Source organism: Megachile rotundata, chromosome 6 (genome assembly GCF_050947335.1).
Source record: "Megachile rotundata isolate GNS110a chromosome 6, iyMegRotu1, whole genome shotgun sequence".
Lineage (NCBI taxonomy): Eukaryota > Metazoa > Arthropoda > Insecta > Hymenoptera > Megachilidae > Megachile > Megachile rotundata.
The window spans coordinates 8,098,223-8,120,842 of record NC_134988.1 but is presented as its reverse complement, the minus strand read 5'-3'; the positions used below and the strand labels follow the sequence as shown (position 1 = coordinate 8,120,842).

The following is a 22,620-nucleotide window of genomic DNA, read 5'->3' as shown; positions in this document are numbered from 1 at the left end:
ACCCGATCATTTGAACATGCTGTTGCTGGTCAAAGCATCATTATCTTGTTAATCTTAATTTTCACGAAACCACTTTATGCAGGTATTAAATATACACCTTCAAGAATAAAAACACACTTTCATTTCTTAATTTTACACAATTAATTCTGAAATAAATTAATAAAACCCGGGGAGCATTTACAGGTATACCCAACTGGGATACAAGTTAGCCGTTTACAAAATTAGTTGTAACTCCGTAAGTATTTGACCTATACGTTCACAAAAAAAATGGTAGCCACCTTATATGCCTGAATATGTATGTGCAAAAGGGTAGCTAAGTAGCGTTTATGGTTTTCGTGAAAAAAAATTTGTAAATATCGTGTTGTAATTGCCTTGTCAGAGGAACCCGATCATTTGATTCGAGCATGCTGTTGCTGATTCGTGGAATTCCATAAACGCAAAGATATTGGTTCTGTATCCTACGCCCGAGTAGTCGATATCGGGGTCTCTAATCACGAAGTAGCAGGTATCGAGTTTCATAATTTGCGAGTTGGTTTATATCGGATTTCATGACCGCCGAGTTGTTGCCATTAGATCCTGTAGCGCCGGGTCGCGCGTATCCGGTTCCCAGATTCTTGGGTCGTTGCTGTTGTAATGCACGACCCGCAGCTATAGTTCACGTATAGTGAGCTTCTGTTTCTACATCTTCATATACTTCGACCATCGAGCAGATTTTACGACCATAATGTGTACCATGTGTCACGCTTAATTCATGGTTTAGGAGAACGACGATGAAATTTATATGCAAACGTTTCTTTCTCAATTTTGAGTTGGATTATTGTTTATTGAGTTATTTAGAATTATTATTGTTTATTGAGTTTTTTACAATTATTATTGTTTATTGAGTTATTTACAATTATAGTTGACTAATTAAATATGATTTATGCATGGAGCCCAACGAGCATAGAATTTACGACCTCACTATATCATGACATTATCCATGGATGACAACATATAGAAAGAACCGTTCTTTATAATTATAATTGATTAATTAAAAGTAGAGATGTATGATTTATACATGGAGCTCAATGAGCACAGAATTTACGGCCTCGCTATATCATGAAATTATCAATGGATGTCCAACATATAGCAAGAACTGAATATAATTGAAACGACATACAAATTTTACAACCTGTGCCATGTCGTAAACTGTGATCTTCTAAAATATAGCAAATTGAAAACCACAGTAAAGTATATGATTTCGAACTTTACGACCTTACTATATCACCTATAAATTTCCAAAAATAGAGCAGTATTAGAAATAAGTGAAATGTATGATCAACACATAGCAAGGACCAAAATGTAATTAAAAGGACATACAACTGCAAATTTTATAACCAGTGCCATATAATAAACTATAATCTAACACATAGCAAATTGTAAACCACAGTAAAATATGTGATTACGAATTTTACGATCTTACTATATCAACCATAAATTTCCAAAATAGAACAGTATTAGAAATAAGTGAAATGTATGATCAACACATAGCAAGGACCAAAATGTAATTAAAAGGACATACAACTGCAAATTTTACAACGAGTGCCATATAATAAACTATAATCTAATATATAGTAAATTGAAAACCACAGTAAAATATGTGATCACGAATTTTACGATCTTACTGTATCAACCATAAATTTCCAAAATAGAACAGTATTAGAAATAAGTGAAATGTATGATCAACACATAGCAAGAACCAAAATGTAATTAAAAGGACATACAATTACAAATTTTACAACGAGTGCCATATAATAAACTATAATCTAATATATAGTAAATTAAAAACCACAGTAAAATATGTGATCACGAATTTTACGACCTTACTATATCAACCATAAATTTCCGAAAATAGAGCAGACTTAGAAATAAGTAAAATGTATGGGAATTTACGACTGTGCTATATCGTTACGTCGACTATAGCCGTTCAGATATAGCGAGGTCGTAAATATAGTCGAAAAGGTATGCAGATATCTGGGCGGTACCCACACCCTTGGCCACGTGAGAAACACCACAGGAACTGTGCAAGAAATCCTTTCTCTGTGCACGACCTCGATTTAATATTGCATTCAAGGAACTTTTAAGCGAACGTTGTCAGACTGCTCCGGTTCTGCGATAGAACGTCGATTATCCCAATACCGGTTTAACCATAGGACCAATTAATTGTCAGAACACGAAGTGAGTCATATTTGACCCTATTTAAACAGTGTTTACGTTTTGCGTTATGTATCCCTCTTACTTTAACCCTTCACCTTTTAAGGAAAGGTTAGAGTTGTTGTTCCCAACCTTTAGATCTAAGGGGGTCAGGAAATCATGTTATTGGAGATCGCCACAGTTATTTTCATTCGACGATTTTTATCATTTATTCGTTTCGATTGTTATACCTTATCGTGATTAACTTTTTAATTATTTTTAAAGTTTAAAGTTTGTGAATCTTATCTTTGATGTTGAATTTATGATCTTTGATTCTAGGTGCATTGTTTCACACGTATTTACATATCTACCTATAACAAAATTATAGGTCGAAATATGTATTTTTAAGAGGAGGGTTCACATGATATTTAAATACAGTCCTGACTCAAGAAGATTGCGAAATACCTAAGGAAAGGGAAGCTATTTCTTGAATTGCTCTCGACCTGCAAAAATCGCGCATAGGGTAATATTACGTAATCGGGATCGGTCGAATATCTCTCTTAGTTTTAGTCGTACGAAAAAAATTCTAAGAATAAAGTTGTACTATATTAAAACGCACATAAAATGGCAGAAAATATTTTTTCTTGAAATCGTTTTTTTAATGAGATTTTAAGGTTCTCTTTCTCCCTGTTTCGACTCTATCTAACCTTCTGATTGTACAATCTTCTTGCTCACTAAAAATCATTGAACAATTTATTTTGTACAATTTTCAATATAATTAAAGTTCATAGTAGTTTGTATAACATTGAGCATAATCTATTACGCTGCTATTTTGAATAATTTTGAATATAAACATACACTGTTAGTTTGCATAATGCTGGATATGATCGAAGCTCACGTTGTATATTTTGTATAGTTTTGAACATAATCAAAGCAAATCTTTCTGAAAGTTATCCAAAATCAGTATCAATCACAACACATTTTCTATATAAATTAATTAAAAATATCCAAGTTAAATGAATAACTTTGTATCACTAATTTTGCATCCAACAATTTTGTGATAATAATTTGCAAATACGCGAAGCGTTGTTTATTGACCCACCCTCAAATCACAGGAAATTTCCCAGCGAATGAAATATTTAAATTTAATGAAGGAGGCCGGAAGAAGTCAAAAATAAAAGTAGCCGAATGAATATGTAGCGGGGTTAAATTCTAAAGTCGCTGATAAATGGACGAAGATAGCATATCGGATGCAATTCATGACCGGTAAACGTAATTCTGTCGGTGTATTTTTCTTCCCTTTTTCATTTCTCACCGCGGCATATAACAAGGGTTGCAAATTAGCGAGAGGAACGAAATATCTCCCTTGATAGTTGACAACACGATGAAATTTCCGCGCACGCGACCGAATGAAAAGGGGAGGAGGAGGAGCGCGCGACTGCATAAAAATACAACCGCAAACGAACAGGCAACGATGGAACTAAGATCACAAAAGCCGGTGTATCACGTATGCGGATGATGAAACTAACCGTGATTTATATGTATAGTGCTGCGATTACGATGCTTTTTGGATGCTGGTACAGTTGCGTGTATTGTCGTTACTATAAGTAGGGAACGAGGTAGATCCATTTCCTCTCCTAATCTCAACCACTCGTTGTGATTTGCTTGTGGGGTGATATAACGCGTAGCAACATAACACGTAAGATTTCGTGAATTTAAACGTTTCCACATTTTTTTGTTTGGAAGTTTGAAAGTTTATAAATTTGAGACTTTGGATAATGGCAATATAACGTGCGGCAATATAACACGTGGCAATATAATATGTAAGATTTCATGAATTTGAACATTTGTATCTTGTTTAGTTTGCAAGTTTAAAAGTTTCCTAAATTGCAGAATTTGGATAACGGCAATATAACGCATGGCAATATAACACGTGACAATATAACATGAAAGGTTTCATGAATTTGAACATTTGTATCTTCTTTAGTTTACAAGTTTGAAAGTTTATAAATTTAAGAATTTGGATAATGGCAATATAACACGTGACAATATAACATGAAAGGTTTCATGAATTTGAACATTTGTATCTTGTTTAGTTTGCAAGTTTGAAAGTTTATAAATTTAAGAATTTGGATAATGGCAATATAACGCATGGCAATATAACACGTGACAATATAACATGAAAGGTTTCATGAATTTGAACATTTGTATCTTCTTTAGTTTGCAAGTTTGAAAGTTTATAAATTTGAGAATTTGAACCATGGAAATATAACACGCGGCAATACAACACGTGGTAAAATAACGCTTAAAATCTCATAAATTTCAACATTAATACATTCTTTAATTTGGAAGTTTGAAAGTTTATAAATTTGAAAATTTGGACCATGGCAATATAACGCGTGGCAATGTAACACGAGGTGAAATAACGCGTAAAATATCATAAATCTGAACATTTGTAAATTCTTCAGTTTGGAAGTTTGAAAGTTTATAAATTTGACAATTTGAATTGTGGCAATATAACGCGAGGCAATGTAACACGAGGTGAAATAACGCGTAAAATATCATAAATCTGAACATTTATACATTTTTCAGTTTGAAAGTTTAAAAGTTTATAAATTTGACAATTTAAATTGTGGCAATATAACACGAGGCAATGTAATACGAGGTAAAATAACGCGTAAAATATCATAAATCTGAACATTTGTACATTTTTCAGCTTGAAAGTTTAAAAGTTTATAAATTTGACAATTTAAATTGTGGCAATATAACGCGAGGCAATGTAACACGAGGTGAAATAACGCGTAAAATATCATAAATCTGAACATTTATACATTTTTCAGTTTGAAAGTTTAAAAGTTTATAAATTTGACAATTTGAATTGTGGCAATATAACGCGAGGCAATGTAACACGAGGTGAAATAACGTGTAAAATGTTATAAATTTTAATATTTGTACATTCTTCAACTTGAAAGTATGAAAGTTATAAATTTAAAAATTTGAGTTGCGGCAATATAACGCGAGGGAATATTACATGCGGTAAAATAATGCGTAAAATGTCAAAACTCAGCATTTGTATATTTTTCAGTTTGAAAGTTCGAAAATCCATAAATTACAAAATTTGAATTGCGGCAATATAACGCGCGGCGATAGAATGAGTGGTAATATAACATGTAATGATACAGCATGTAGCAAAACAACGCCTGACATTTGTAAAATTTGTAAATTCCCAAATTGCAAATTCGTAAAAGTGTAAATTTGCAAATTCGCAAATCCCAAATTGCGAATTGCAAATACGTAAATGTGTAAATTCGCAAATTGCAAATTCGTAAATTTGTAAATTTGTTAATTTGTAATTCCGTAAATTTAAAGTTTCACAATTCCTAAATTTCCAAATTTAAAAGTTCCCAACTTCGCATATTTACACAATAAACTAAAAAACGTATAATTTCAAAATTAATAAATTGAGGAATTTGAAATTTATAATTGCACATACAACAACTCAACGTGTATGTAACATACCGTCACAAACAATAAACTAATCCTCAAAGAGCTAAAAAGATATAACCACTTTTGATTTCACACTTTCGAACACTCGAAAGGGTGCACCGAAGTATTAACAAATCTTTGATGCACGACGTGATAGAATTTCGATCGTAACAAGTGTTAAATCGCAAGCGAATAAAAGTTTCCATAAGGGGTACCCATCATCAAAACTATGTCAATTCGTAGCAATCGCCGTGAAAGTTTTATAATGGATTTTGATCGTGGATCGATAAGCAAGTACAATTGAGTTGGACGTGCACGAAGACCGTATTCAAATTACGTGCTTAATTGAGAACTGTTTGGTAGAAGTGACTTGGGAACGATGGTGAAGATAAAAGCTCTTTAAATGCTCAATTAATAGTGCTCTTAATTAACGTGACTATGTACACTACTGCTCAAAAGTATCTCCTCGATGATTTTTTTGCTTTTACCAATTTAAATTATCGAACACTTACGTTTCCCGATAAGCTAACTATTTTTTATTACAATTTTAAGATTTCAATGGTACTTAATTATACTTTCATTATTATCGATGTTGCGTGAATTGCAAGAAAAAATTGCTTTTATTATTTAATTGATTAATATGTTATGAAATTAATGTGTTGTGAAAGGTGAAATTTAGATTGGTTATATCAGGAGAGTCTAAGGATATACTAGGAAAAATTGAGAAACTCTAAGGACAGTCTGGGAATAATTAAAAACATACTTGTATTACTACGTTTTTCTGAAGAATTGTTTGGAGAACTATAGTTTGAATCTACACTAATTATGCTATTAATAAAAATTTACTACTATAATAGTAACAATATTAGATTTGAAAAATCTTAGTATAAATATCTTTGGTAGATGTTTCCCTAGATTATCTTTTCTGTGAAGGTTGTACCAGAGATGGTTATTACTTGTTTCATATAATCTGACCTAGACCTACATAAAACAATACATAACTCTCAGATATTTTAATAAATGCATCGTTTTCTATTATATTGCCTTTTTTCACAAGGAAGCTATTACCAACAGCAATAATGAGAAGAATTCGTAAGTGAATACCTCTACAATATTCTTCTCACAAAATAATCTTGATATAGTAAGGTTTAAGAATTGGAACTAGTGAAGAAGTCGACTTTCCCTATATTACCGTTTCCTTAGCAACAGTTATACTGATATAGATCTAACCGAAGCGCAGTTCTGAAGGAAGTATTGGTGTGTAATTCTACCACATCCCGTATATCGCCCTTTTATCAAGAAAACTTTACTAACAAGGAGACCTCACGATCTTGAAAACCCCGATTTCGGTCAAACTTAATATAATGTCAGAGTACTCTAAAGTACATAACTCTGCAAAATTGTAGCATGCAATTTTATAAAATAAGGGAGAAATTTATACTTCAAGTTTTAGTAGTTCACTATACTACTTATCGTAATAAGACCTCACGATCTGTGAAACACCGATTTCGGTCAAACTTAATATAGTGTCAGAGTACACTAAAGTACATAACTCTGCAAAATTGTAGCATGCAACTTCATAAAATAAGGGAGAAATTTATACTTCAAGTTTTAATAGTTTCTCTCTACGAAAGATTATATTTCTGGATTATTTAAGGTTGTACTACTACTAATACAAAATCAAACAGTACCCTGGATATAGGACTAATGTACTACCTAGCTATACTTATAGTAATAAGACCTCACGATCTTTGAAACAGCGATTTCGGTCAAACTTAGTTCAATTTTAAAATATCCTAAAAGCAATAATTCTACAAAATGACATCGCGCAACTCTCTAAAATAAGAAAGAAATTTACAATTATATTTATCACCTAACGAAAGACTATGTTATTTCCGAATTTAATACTGGTCTAAACCATTCCGACTAGTACTAAATCAAGTACTGGTTAGTATAAGTTGTGGAATGTGATTACTCACCTGTCCGTAGTTGTCGAATCCGTGTTTGGCGGCGATCTCCGCAGCGGCGTCCGGACCATCCGGCACATGGACCGCAAACTGATTGGTGTAAATCGGGGATGATCTCGAGCGTGGTTCAGCTTTCGACTTCACTAAGGCACCGATCAGCAACACCAGCACGCACAACGAGCTCGTTTGGACGATCATCTCGTCAACGATTCAAACGGCCAATAAAGAAATGAGACAGCCGAAACTACGATTGCTTGGACACCGATTCACGATCAGACACCAACGACAAGATGCAACGATCGAAACGCGAATTTTCATTTAAATTTTATTTTAACATTGCTTCTCGTTTTCCCCGCGCGACGACGAGAAGAAGAAGGAACAAAAGGAGTTTAAAACACGATTAGAAACGCGACACGACACTTGGTTGGATCACTTTGACCACACTGACCGATCATCGACTCCTCTGTTTGACGTATCTGGAATTCAAATAAAGAACGATATGAAGATTTGCGGTACCGGAAGATGGCTACCGGAAGGATGTTGGTGCAATCCTTGCGGTAGGCTGATATTTATTATCGTTTCGCTGGATTTTCCGCGTTCGCCGGATATTCTCGACGATTTATAGCGGTTTACCGATTCACATTCTATATTTAATTTTTAATATTATATGTATTGTAGCTTAGATCACTTGCAATATGGCGGTAACTGGGAAGTGTTACACGGGGTGTTGCCTGTAACGCTACTCATGATTCTTCTTCTACTTGCAGCCACCTTACAAAAAGTTTAGAACAATATTTGCAGAGTATGAAGTGCACAATAGATATTAGTAAAGCAAATTTTGAAAACAGTTTGTACTCTTGGCAAAATCAAGGTTACTTGGGTCACTCGATTTACAGAAGAGGAAATGTGAAGTACTTAGCTTTTGGTAGTGTAACAATTATTTGATTCCGAAGAGATTACTGAATGCAAACACGCGACTAGAATGTAAGAAAAATACACTTTATTTAATTACATGTTCAAAATGTATGCCGCCTTCCATCACGTAATATTCCGGTCTTTTACTTCGCATTTCCACTTCTGTAAATCGAGTAATATGTTAATAAAAATATCATGTAACATGTGTTTTGAATTCGTCTCGATGTCCTCTAAAGCTATGAATAAAAAAATGTATGTTCCTATTTAAAAAACTCAAGGTGACCTTGACTTTGCCAGGAGAACAAACTGTTTTCAAAATTTGCTTTACTAATATCTATTGTGCACTTCATACTCTGCAAATATTGTTCGAAACTTTTTTTCGTAAGGTGGCTGCAAGTGGGAGAAAAATCGTGAGTAGCGTTACAGGTAACACCCTGTAGAGTGCATGGAAATGGATATTATCCTATAATGATAAAATTATCGAAAGGATCAAATTTGTAGAAAGTTTATTTTAGCTGACAAGGTTTTAAAGAGATTCTCAAATGACCTTGAATATAAATGTGCAATCCTCATTACATACGTGCTTAAGGACATAAGGATTGTGCACATTCATGCATGAGGACATTAGCACTGTGCACATACGTGCATAAAGACATAAGGAATGGGCACACACGTGCATAACTTTTTATGGTCGAACTAGTATAGTTATTCTTTAGTACAGATACTTATTAGACTCCAGTTATTATCCTTTATTATAGAGTATGAACTTGTACGAGTTCACATGCAGCAGACATATGTTTAAGGCCATGAAGGCCATTACTAATAAACCTTTTGTGTTTGTAGCAATTTAAACCTTCTTTGTAATAATTATTCAAACTTGAAATTTTCTAATTGTCTAATTCTTCATATTTTCAAACTTCAACCACGAATTAAATACACAGACACAAGATTTCTACTGTAAACTATACTTCATGTATGAAGTTTCAAATGTACGGAGGAACACAAGATTTCTACTATAAACTATATTTCATGTATGAAGTTTCAAATAATTATGAAGGAAATTTTTAACTAGAAAATTATTTGTACAAGAGACAATTTTAATTTCAACAGAAAAGTATATATGAAAAATATTCGACTCGTGTTTCAACAGCGTCATGGACATTATTTCGTGAGAATTTTAAGCCGCAAAAGTCTGAACGTCCCGCGATATACACATTTGAAAAGTGCCGTGACAAATGTTTCGCGAGGAAGGAGCACATAATGCTTTTTAAATTCGTTGTGTCATAGTGTTATTTAAATTGCCCGGAAGCGCGGATTTATGTGCCGCTTCGTTTTAAGGAATAAGCCTCTTCCCCGATGCTGCCCTATTTATCATACAAAGGATTCTGGCGAGTCTTAAAGCACGAAGAGAGGATCTCGTTGTTATTTTTGGTAGCCTTGAAGCGGACAACACGCAATATCTTACGTCGTCCGCCATGAATATCAAACGCGAACCGCTCTTCCGAAGAAGGCTTCATAAATAAACTATTTTCAATTATTCCGAGTCGATTGAAAATAATTAGCCGGAAAATTGCGAGAAAATTCGAACGGAAACCTTTTCCTTTGTATTTTCTTCGCGTCAAGCCCTGCATGACCCAGATAAGAAACTTGATAAAATCAAAAACATCGGCGCTGGTCTTCGATGCTTTCTCGTGCCACGTACGGAGGTGATCGTGCTTCCAGGGATTTCGAAAAGTGAATTAAAGCCGGTCGATGAAAGTCACTAGATTCTACCGTCGTGAAATTGCGATCGAGAGACCGCAGGTCAAAAATGAAACGTCAAAGCTTTTGTATTTTAAAATATTGGAAGCCTTTGAAATTGCACATATACATTTTAAAGGGTTGATGGGGAACGCTTTCGTATTGAAATGTGTAATATGACACGTTTTATAGCTATGATCATATTGCGGTTATTGCGAGATCAAACGTGTTAATACAGTTTCATTTTTAAATAGGTTTAGATACGCAAATAAATTACAGGGAGTATTTTAAACAGTCAATAAAGAAACGCTTTCGGATCCGACTGTGTAATACGACACATTTGAGAGCAGTGATCGACAGCACAGCTATTGTTGCAGGACCGAAGGGTTAGTTTATAATTTCGTTTGTTAAATAGTTACAGAGTATGCACAAATAAATTACAGAATATATAGATTACAAAAGATTGATTGACGATGAGAAACGCTTTGGGATCCGGCTGTGTAATATAACACATTTTAGGGTAGTCCTCAAACCACAGCTGTTGTTGCGGGATGGAATCTGTTATTCCATAATTTCGTTTGTTAAATAGTTACAGACTATACACAAATAAAGTACAGAATATATAGATTACAAAAGATTGATTAACGATGAGAAACGCTTTGGGATCCGGCTGTGTAATATAACACATTTTAGGGTAGTCCTCAAACCACAGCTGTTGTTGCGGGATGGAATCTGTTATTCCATAATTTCGTTTGTTAAATAGTTACAGACTATACACAAATAAATTACAGAATATACAAATTATAAATGATTAATGAACGATGAGAAGCGCTTTCGGATCCGGCTATGTAATATAACACATTTTAGAGTAGACCGCAACACCACAGCTATTATTGCAGGACCGAATGTGTTAGTCTATAATTTCGTTTGTTAAATAGTTACAGAGTATGCACAAATAAATTACAGAATATATAAATTAGAAATGATGGATGGACGATGAAGAACACTTTCAGACCCGACAGTGTAATATGACACATTTTAGAGTAGTCCTCAAACCACAGCTGTTGTTGCGGAATCGAATCTGTCACTCTATAATTTCGTTTGTTAAATAGTTACAGAGTACACACAAATAAATTACAGAATATGTACAGTAGAGGCAGTTGACGATGAAACAATGGGAAACAGTTTTGAAGCCGGCTGTGTAATGTAACACATTTTAGAGCAGTCCTCAGCGCCACAGCTGTTGTTGCGAGATCGAACTTGTTAATCTATAATTTCGTTTGTGATAAGATTATATACATTTCTATGTAAAGAAGCTGCAGAATATGTACATTTGAAATACTTAACGATGAGAAATACTTTCGGGTTCGATTTGTGTAATATAACACATTTTAGAGCAGTCCTCAAAGACACAGCTGTCATGGCGGAATCAAACATATTAATTCATGATTTCATTTATAAAAATGACTAAGAGTGATTTCTTGTGATTTCGCAAAATCTACTTTTTTAATAAAAAAACAGACTATAAAGTTTCTAGTTTCATAAATTTTCCTCTTTTATTATTATCATCGATTAATAAAAGGTAAAATCGAGTAAATGTTTCTGTTTTTTTTATTTTTGATTGCAAAATGTTTTTCTTGAATTCCGTGTTTATATTTTCGAGATGAATTAATGTGTATATTCAATCATGTTTCGTCTCTTGTTTATTTATTTTTCTGATGTATTTTTAGTTGTCATCGACTGAGATAATGTGATGTTGAATTCCCATTTCGATTTCACTTGGTCCGCTTTATTATCTTTGAATTTTGCGCTGTGTTTCGATTATTATTGCAATATTTAACGTCGCATTGCAAATTCAAGTGAAATTATCATTCCAAACTTTCTCCTTTTTTTATTCAGCTGTGTAAGTACTTTGTACAGAAAAAATATTAATTCTTTATTAACCCTTATCAATCATACTTTAGAATAATATTTGGAGGTATATTGGGAAGTTTAGATCCCACTCAAAATATTTCTTACAAAACTACTTATTATTTTAACTTGTAATAAATTATAAATAATCTTTGGAAGTTGTTTTAACCCTTAACGCTACGACTTTTAGTTGTGAATATCAATTTTAACTTATTCCCTTCATATTGCAATTTCCAAGTTTTTAAGTTTTAAGTGTCAAATTTTAAATGCTACAATGACGTGTAAATAATAATGTTAAAGTTCCTCAAAACAATCTTCATGCATCTCAGAAGTAATATAATTTTTATTTTTATTAATATTTATACTAATTATAATTGAGTAACGTGAGGGTCATCGATGGTGTTTGTGAGACACACTTGGAGTGTTAAATACATTACATGTACATTAAGTATATTAAGTACATTACATGTACATTAAGTATATTAAGTATATTACAAGTTTTTCATGATTAAATTATAATTTTACCAAAGACATAATATGCTTTAACTTTGATAATTTACTTTTTTAGAAAATTCACAAAATAATTTCCAAATATTTCCAATATCGTGTATTAGTGTTTCCATGGTGCCTAAACTTGGCGTTACCTTTTATTCACATGTAATGTACTTTTGTGAGATTTGTTAATACTCTCATAAAACGTGATGAAGTCAAACAAAGTGCGAATCAAAACGTATGAAGAAGATCATTCAATTGAAACGGTGAACGAGTCAGTAGAGTGTAATGGCGCTATGTAATCTACGACATTCGAAAGCCGCCATAGTGGACTGTCATACAGAGAGACAATTCGTGGAAGCCACTATAGTGGCGCGTCGTGCCTAAAAGGTTAAATTTTACGCATAAACAAACGCAGTACTATGAATACAGTACTGTGAATATTGATGTAACTGTGTTAAACAAACGGCGGAATCTTGACATGAGAAAGCAGATGATCGCTGTCGAATTTTGATCGACAAATTGAAGTCGATCGCACGATATTATAATGAAGAAAGAATAAAAGAGACTATAATTTTTGCTGCACGTTAAAAGCCATTATGGCGTTATATAATTTACGACATTCGAAAGCCGCCATAGCGAACCTCCGAACAGAGAGATGATTCGTGAAACTATAGCCTAAGAGGTTAATAGACATTCATTGAATTCCCAAGTTTCCCAGAAATCGAGAAAGACAGAGAACAAACAGCTCCCTTAATCACAACAATAAACAAAATTTGTTTACCCTTCATAAACGTTTCGAAATTTCCAGCTCTCGAGGAAAATTTGTCCGAAGTAAATTCCTAAAATTTCCTTATTTGCTCGGACGAAGGTGGTTCTCCGTATTTATCCAGAAAACGTTGAAACGGAAATCCATGTAAAAGGGAGCCGGAGAGCCGGAAACACATCTTTCACGCGTCACTTGAATTTGCCTGTTAAACTGTTGCTCGCAATAGCAATAGCAATAGCAATTTCACGAGCGAATCCAGTTAACTCGAAGCCAGTCGTAGAACTCGATCGGCCTTTCGCTCGTTTCGCGGTAACTATCGACAATACAACCAGGTATATCGACTTCTCCTCTTGTCTGCGACTCGCAGCTACTACTACTTGCCGAACTATCCGCGAATACACGTTCGCTCGGATAGTTTGCGAGTGAAATTAGATCATCGACCCAACGATATTTCCTTCGCTGGGCTAACGAATTTGGCTCTACAGTTCTGTCAAATTCTGACCGAAGCAATCTCGATCCCGACCAGTACTTATATACGTGTTTACCGGCGCAACGTCGGTGATCGATCTTCGCCAATGATCCTCGATACCGGCTCCGTCTCGAGATCGGCTTATTCCCTCCACTGACTCGATACAGGTACCGCAATTCGAGAAAGTAAACCATAATTGTGCGATTGTTGCCGGCTTCGTAAACTACTTCGTTTTATACGGAAATGAGTTTGAATATTTCTGGGAAATTGTTATGAGGTAATATTATTATTTGAATTTTTGTGTTATTTTTGCTTGGACTTCTGATGTGTAATTTTGATTTGGTTTTGTTTTTATGTGGGGGAAATTTAGTGGTTATTAGGAGCTATGTGTTAGTAATTCTTTGTATTAATAATGTGGATGTGTAGGTATTTGATAATGAATAATGTATTATTATATAATGAATATAATAACATGTAATATATGTATGTAATATTCGTATGAATAATGTGGATTAATTGTTCAATTTATAGTACCGATATGTCAATATAATATTAATATTTTCAATCGTATCTGTTCATTGTATGAATTTTGAATGTAACATAAACTAATTTGGAGTAGGTATTAACCACACCCATTCTAGTTAAATATATAATTTTATTTGTGATTATTTAATTTTTAGAAATGAAGAATTTATTTTATAATTTTACGTAAATAGGGAAATTTTACTAAATCATTTGATGTATTGACATCATTGTTACATTGTAATCAAAACTCATCGCTGATTGAACTCCAAACCTAACCTAACTAGCGGTTCTATTTGAAATTCTTTAAAATATTTGAAACGTATGATATTCAGTTCAATTTTAAATTGTTTTAAATTATTTGTCAGAGATTATTTTTAGAGAAAGTTAAATAAATACGGATAACATCGAAATGTTGTAAATAACTGAGTATATGGATAGTCACAATATTATTGCAGTAATAACGTCAGAATATTAGTGCGAAATATCATCGTTCAAATCCACTTATCCTTGTTTAAATTTCAAGCACAATCTAATCTAAACCAAATAATAAGGAAACCAGACACAAACATTAGATCATTTAGGTTTTATACACTAAATGTTATCGATAAATGTTGATTAAGATTTTATTGACAATTCAATATTTTTATGATATCGTATTATTGTTTTCATTTTAAACTTTAGTTCAGCTAATTTGAAAGCAATAATTAAACCTAAACGATTACATAATTTATTCTCTGCTTTATGTACAAAGTTTTGTGAATACCATTTTGAAATATTAGTAATAATTAAATATATTGTAATATTGTAATGTCACATAACATTAAAATTTAATTTCAAATAAAAATTACATAATTACATTAAATTTATTAAATTTAATTTCTTTTAAATTTGTTAAATTAAATTTATTAAACTAAATTCTTTAATTTAATAATTACATTGAATTATATTAAATTTAATTTCTTTTAAATTTGTTAAATTAAATTTATTAAACTAAATTCTTTAATTTAATAATTATATTGAAGTATATTAAATTTAATTTCAAAAAAAAACTTTATAATTATATTCAATTTATTAAATTTAATTTCTTTTAAATTTGTTAAATGAAATTTATTAAACTAAATTCTTTAATTTAATAATTATATTGAATTATATTAAATTTACTTTCAAATAAAAAATTCATAATTGTATTAAATTTAATCCAACAAAAGCACAATTTGATTTTAGATTATTAATTTGTTATTTTAATTCAGATTATTTGGTTTTTATATATGCAAATTTTATGGATAACATGAAAATGTTATCGATAATTCAATATATCATAAATATCATATTATAACGAAACCTAATGTTACTCAAATCTGTTTTCCCTTATTTTAACCTCAAATCTAAAATAACCTAATTCTAAGTACGAAATAAATAACAAACTTTCATCGAAAGTAAAAAAATTCAGAATAACTTTAAAACGTGGCTTTATTTTTTATTTTATTCTGAAATATTTCTTAAATAATCAGATATCAATAACCGAAGTATTATCGATACATCGATATGTCGATAACATCCTAATATCGCAACTTATAATATTTTATTTATTCTTATCCAAATTTCGTAACCTGAATCTAAAATAAAAAATCACCCCATAATTTTCGTACAAAAATCCACATCAAAATTCTCCATTACCTCATTCCGTTATTAGATATCGATATCCATATCAAGTATCATTAAATATCGATATGCTACCATTAAATATCGCTAAACGCAAAATAATCGACAATAGCGTTACAACACTCCATCTAAAAGAGCTCCAAAAATTTAATACGATAAACTTTGAGTATTTATCGATAACCTTATTGATACCCCGCGTCTAGTTCGAGACACGAGTCGATTGTAATTACTCGTAAGTTTGTCGCATGAAATAAGCCACGAAGAAACAGCTGCACGATATTTCTGTTCTAATTACGGAACAAGTTCGAGTAATTTAGCCAACGTCCATCAGCGACGGGGAGAAAGAGAGAGGGAAAAAAAAAGGAAAACGTTACCTCGATAAGACGTATCTGATTTGAACGCTCGGTTGGCTAACTTCGAGCCGTGCACCGAAATTACCCAGGGATCAGGGTGAAAATTGTAACACACAGCCGTGCTACGGTGTGCACGGTTACCTGTTTGATTAAACGGTGAATTGTGTGCTTTTTTTTGCCCCGGAAAAAAAATATGATGTCTGATAACACGCTTCCACCATGACGATAAACTTCCAGGTACCGAAGTTGCCTGATATGAATTTATGGAGTAGGGTAAACGTGCAAGAAATTAGGTATGAACTGACACAATGAAGTATGATGTAAGACTCGCTGGATAAAATGTTGAAACCATTATGTGTTTCAATTTTTTTTTTTTTTTTTTTTTTAATTAACTTGCAAATTGCAGAGCGCAATAATTTTTCACACTTTCTAGCTTGTTTGGAAGGTCGATGATTATAGGCACTTTTTTAATGAAGATCGAGAAAGTCGATTAGGGAAAATCGTTACTTCCTTTACGGAGATTTTTATCAACGCGAAATGTATACCTAAACTTTGGTAATTAATTACGAGGCTAGTTTGTGCTGCATAATACTGAAGGCTGAGTTTCTTTTGTTATTGGACTTGAGATACATAATTTTAGTGCTTTGTTGCATGGGGAAATTATAAATTTTAATTATACTATTTTTAGTTAGTGCTTAAATTAATTTATATTTGTGTTTAGTTTATTACTCAATTTAGATTATATTCATGTTTAATTTATTATTTAACTTAGTTTATATTTATTTTTTTTATTTAATTTTTTACTTATATGGAGTTTACTTATATTGATATTTAATTTGATATTCAATTTAGATTGTACTTATATTTAATTTATTATTTGACTTTACTTGTACTGACATTTGACTTGATATTCAACTTAATTTATATTTGTATCTAATTTATTATTTTACTTCAGTTGTATTGAGACTTAACTTGATATTTGACTTAATTTATACTTGTATCTAATTTATTATTTGACTTCAGTTGTATTGAGACTTAACTTGATATTTGACTTAATTTATACTTGTATTTAATTTATTATTTGACCTCAGTTATAATGACATTTAACTTGATATTTGACTTAATTTATACTTGTATCTAATTTATTATTTGACTTCAGTTGTATTGAGACTTAACTTGATATTTGACTTAATTTATACTTGTATCTAATTTATTATTTGACTTCAGTTGTATTGAGACCTAACTTGATATTTGACTTAATTTATACTTGTATTTAATTTATTATTTGACTTCAGTTATAATGACATTTAACTTGATATTCAACTTAATTTATATTTGTATCTAATTTATTATTTGACTTCAGTTGTGTTGACATTTAACTTGATATTTAACTTAATTTATATATATATTTAATTTGTTATTTGACTTCATTTATATTTACATTTAACTTCATATTCAATTTAATTTATACTTGTATATAATTTATTATTCAATTTCGTTTATACTGAGATTTAACTTAATATTCAATTTAGTTTACTCTTATATTTAACTCAATATTCAACTTCTTTTATATACATGTTTTGTTTAAGTACAAATTTAAATAAAGTTACAAAAAAGAAATATTTTCATCAACATAGAGTTTGCAAGAGATTGCAAAAAGAATGATTAACGAAACACCTCTAAAATATCCATAAATTACATAAGTCAAACCATGTCTCTATTGCACAAATAATACTGGTTGCACTTGATTCGTAACCTTTACTCAAACTCGTTCTCGACATGTTAAAAATAATAAACCAACATGATCAAACACAGCCTATTATTACACAACCGCTAATGAAACAGCTCGAAACGCAAGCACACGTACCAATCCAGCAAGTACACTTTAGTAAACACACGCTTTCGAAAAGCAACAGAGCATCTGGATGCCTCGTAAACACGGTTGACAAGTTGCTGGAACCGAACAGGTTCGAATTCTTTTTTGTCCCCGTTGAATGCCCGAAGACGCGAAGAACCGCTCGATGGAGAAACGAAAACAGAATTGGACAGAAAAACGGTGGCTACGTGTTCCGCAAACGAAACGCGAGGCCGTAATTAGTTTTGGTTCAAAAAAGAGCGTTAATCGTGGCTAAAAGGTTTTTCGAGCCCGCATGATTAGAACGTGACACCAGGATATATTTCTTCGAGGACGCAGCTCGCGTACGATACAATTTTTCGCACGCCTGTCCCGGATAAACGCCAACGCAGACCGTTATTGCTTTCACAGCGTATTCCCCCCCTTGCACGCAGTGCAATACCACGCACACATACACCTATCGGTTACCCTGTATTTTCGACGAAAGTGAAAGAACGCGGATCAACGACTCCTACCCGAGGAGAAATTCGCCGGAGAACCATTCGGTGTTGAAATCATTTCAGTTTAAAGTTCGTGTCCTCGAAAGAAGGAATGCACGACCTGCGGTTTCGATTCAAACTTGTAACACAATTATGGCGGAACAATTTTACGCGACTTTGACGAAATTTAAAAATTTTTGGTTGGATATTCTTTTTTAGTTTCTGTTTGGTTACTGGAGAAATTTGATAATTTGATATGTAAAGTAAATTTGATAATTTGATACGTAAAGCAAATTTGATAATTTGATACGTAAAGTAAATTTCATAATTTATCCCTTTGCACTTGAAGGTAATTTGACTGTTTACAAACAGTAACTTTAAAACTTACTAGTTCAAAAGTTAAATGAATTCTTTTTAGGTTATTATTTATCTACTGAAAAATTCAGTATATACTATAATTTCAATGTATTACAGAATCAGTTAAAAAATGCTTATTTCAAATTATTGCATTAAATAAAATGGTGACTGAGAATTACCTTTCGAGCGTAAAGGGTTAATATGTAAAGTAAAGTAAATTTGATAATTTAATATGTGAAGTAAAGTAAATTTGATAATTTAATGTGCAAAGTAAAGTAAATTTGATAATTTAATGTGCAAAATAAAGTAAATTTGATGATTTGAGAGAATGTGAGGTTAGAAGGCAAAATTAGAAAGATTTCTATTTATCAAACACTGATAAAGTGTAGCTTGTAAAATTTGTTACTCATGGAAGTCATGAATAATTGTAATAACGTTTTCATGCAAATTTTGTAACCGTGACTTTCAGCTTTTTTAATAAAAAGCAGTATTTTAAAAAATAGCAATTGTAATCTGTTTGGATTATTCAATTAATGAAATAAATTTGAAAATTTGTAGATTTGATGATTTAAGAGAATGTGAGGTTAGGTGGCAAAATTAGAAAGATTTCTTTTCATCAAACACTGATAAAGTGTAGGTTGCTAGAGAAAATTTGTAAGATTTGCTAGATTTGTAAATTGAGAAAAAGTTTTGTTGTAAATTTTTGAAAATCAGTGTCTGTGTTTGAGAGTTTGTAAATTTAAGCATTTGGAAAGGGGGAAATTTGAAGTTTGAATCTAGCAAATATGACAATTCAAAGATCTAAAGTTAGACATGTGACAACTTAAAAATGTGGAATTTTGGAAATGAATTTTGTAATTTAGTAATTTGGAAATTTTGATATTTAAACATTTAAACACCAAAAAGCTTGAAAATTATGAGAATTAAAAATACGTTCATCAAATCACATGACAATTTGATAATTTGAACTTTTAAAAAATTTGGATATTGGATTTTGTAATTTGCGAATTTATACATTTGAAAATTTAGAAACCTGACATCTCGATTATCCAAAAATTTAACTCAGAAACTTGAAAGCTCAGAAATTTGACAGGTTGCACATTTGGTAAATTTCAAAATAGGGAAATTTATTAATTTGGAAATGTCATATTGATAACTAAAAAATTATATAATGTCTTAAAGAATTAGAGAAGTTTGAAAATTTTTGAATTTTTTAAATTGAAGATTTGTGAAGTACATTGATTTGCGAATTTTAGAATTTACAAATTAATCTCTTGAAAATTTTGCAGTGTGCAAATATAGATATTTAGTCATCAAAATTTGAAAATTGAGAATCAAGAATTTCTTCAAAAATTTAGCTAGAAATTTCATAATTTGGGGATATAGAAACTTGCAAACTTAAAGATTGAGAAATCTGTCAATTTAAAAAATTTGAAAGCAAACAATAATTCAGTAATTTTCAGAATTAAATATTTGCAAACATGGCATACAAATTTGACAGTTAGAAAATTTGATAATAATTTATAAATCTAAAAATTTAAGAACTCTAAAATTTAGTACCTCAATAACTTCATAATTTAAACCTAAAAACTCTCAAAATGAAAGAATTTCAAAATCACAACGTCCCCCAAAACTAACAGCTCAGCTAAAATAACTCCCTACTTATGAAGAAACCTTGATACACGAATTTCTTCCTGATTACAAAGGAAGGCACGCCATAATTTTGCGAAACGATCACTTTCGGAGCCCCCTATAATCATGGAGAATTTCTCCCAAATCTGCGAAGGTCGAGAGCGAGAGAAGTTTCGCAAGGAGAAAGTCTGTGGTACACGAGGACGCAACGGTGTCAGCTGACGGAAACAAAGGCGAGAGTCGTGCAATCGGTCATCGCATAGAACGGGCCGATACGGAGCAACCTCAGAGACACAACAGCCGATATAAAAGTGACAGGGGGTTAACCGCAATCAACGCGACGTTTATCTCTTGGAATGACAAGACGCTTACCTGTTTCGGTGAACCCGGTGTGTAGCAGCTTCCCTCCAGCCGATTGTACCACACGAAATGTCACCGTGATCTTTGGCACAACGATACACGACCGAACGAAACTATGTTTTGGCAGCGGTTCGCGGCATGTTCTTCCGGCACGAGATTCTCAACCGACGGACGTTGACATGAGAAAACACGACACCCACTCACAACACGAAGCAAGTTGTCAGAAGAACCGACCGACTGATCGCTCCAACCACTACAGGCCAAGTGTAGCACCGCACTGACTGCTCTCGCCGTTCACCAAGGCGATAAACAAACTCGTCGCCTCTCCCTCGTGAATCTACCCTTCCTTCTCGTTCGTCGTTTATCCTTCTCCCGCCAACGTTCGGCCGTCTTGTTCCCACGGGCTATCGTGAGCCTCTGAACGAAACTTTGCTCTCTCTCTTTTCCACGATCTCGCTACCGTTAGCCCCTCTCTTTCATTCACGTATCACGCGTCCTTCTTCTTACTACGAACTCTCTCTCTCCCCACTCCGTTTAAAGCACAGTGCTGCCCCCACCACATACCTTTCCCCACAACTGCGCGCACCACTCGCACCTTGTCACCTGGCCTGTCTAATTTTCTGATATCTTACGAACGATTCGTCGATGCTGACTCGTGATCGGTAATTAGGAACATTTGCACCGTTCAGGGAATGGAATGTCACTCGCGGGAAAGATGACTGTGACTCGGTTAACCTTACTCCATAACGCGACAACACAGCGTACGACATGTTTTGAGCCACTGACGTCTCCTACTGGCTCCATCGATATTTTGCTGGTGCCACCTACTGTAATCGATTTGAAGACGATTCTATTTATATCAAAGTATTTACAGTCTTTCTTTGTTAACAATAATATTTATTTAAATAACCAATGTTCAACCCTTAATTATCTTATTATTAATTTGTATTAATATTCGCATATTTGTCTGGGCTTTAGTTAAATTTCTACGTTATCTTCAGAAGAACATGTTGGGATCGTTACAATCTACGCTTTAGTGCAGTCTACAGTCTACGGGTTTAGTGCACGCTCGTTTACTGCACACTCGTTTGGTGCACTCTCGTTTAATGCACAATAGGAACCTCTCGCTGACGCATATGGCAACAGACCAACATTTGTTCACTCATAAACTACCTTTTCCTCCGAACAGAATGATCTGACATGTACCAGCAAAAATTCGTTGCACTCAGAATATTTAACTCCGAAGAGCACTCTGATTCATTCAGTCTGGAGTTATACAAAAATAGACCAACATACACGCATGCACTCATTCATATACGACTGAAATTTATATGCTCTTTTTTATTTCTCGACATATTATGACTCGTTTTGAAACAAGATTTATTACCACATTCCACGATATTATAAAGTTATATGAGAACTAATTTTTTCTTCATTAGGAGACTGAGTTGATTGATGATACAAAAAATTAACAGA

General features: G+C 32.7%; 1 protein-coding gene across 4 annotated transcripts in view; it reads right to left on the bottom strand.

The window, feature by feature from the left end:
* Positions 1 to 21,935, bottom strand: part of Fur2 (furin-like protease 2) — a 461,999-nt gene extending 440,064 nt beyond the window's left edge. For 2 of the 4 annotated variants that reach the window (XM_012283553.2, XM_012283554.2), the window contains exons 1-2: positions 21,157 to 21,935; positions 7,638 to 8,101 (exon numbers count right to left, since the gene is read on the bottom strand). In XM_012283553.2, coding sequence (XP_012138943.1) covers positions 7,638 to 7,823 — 186 coding nt within the window. In that variant the 5' untranslated portion in view covers positions 7,824 to 8,101; positions 21,157 to 21,935. Of the gene's footprint in view, positions 1 to 7,637; positions 8,102 to 13,467; positions 13,797 to 18,328; positions 18,444 to 21,156 lie in introns of those variants that run through there. The other 2 variants (XM_076532816.1, XM_076532815.1) reach the window with 2 other exon arrangements.
* Positions 21,936 to 22,620: the final 685 nt, after the last annotated feature.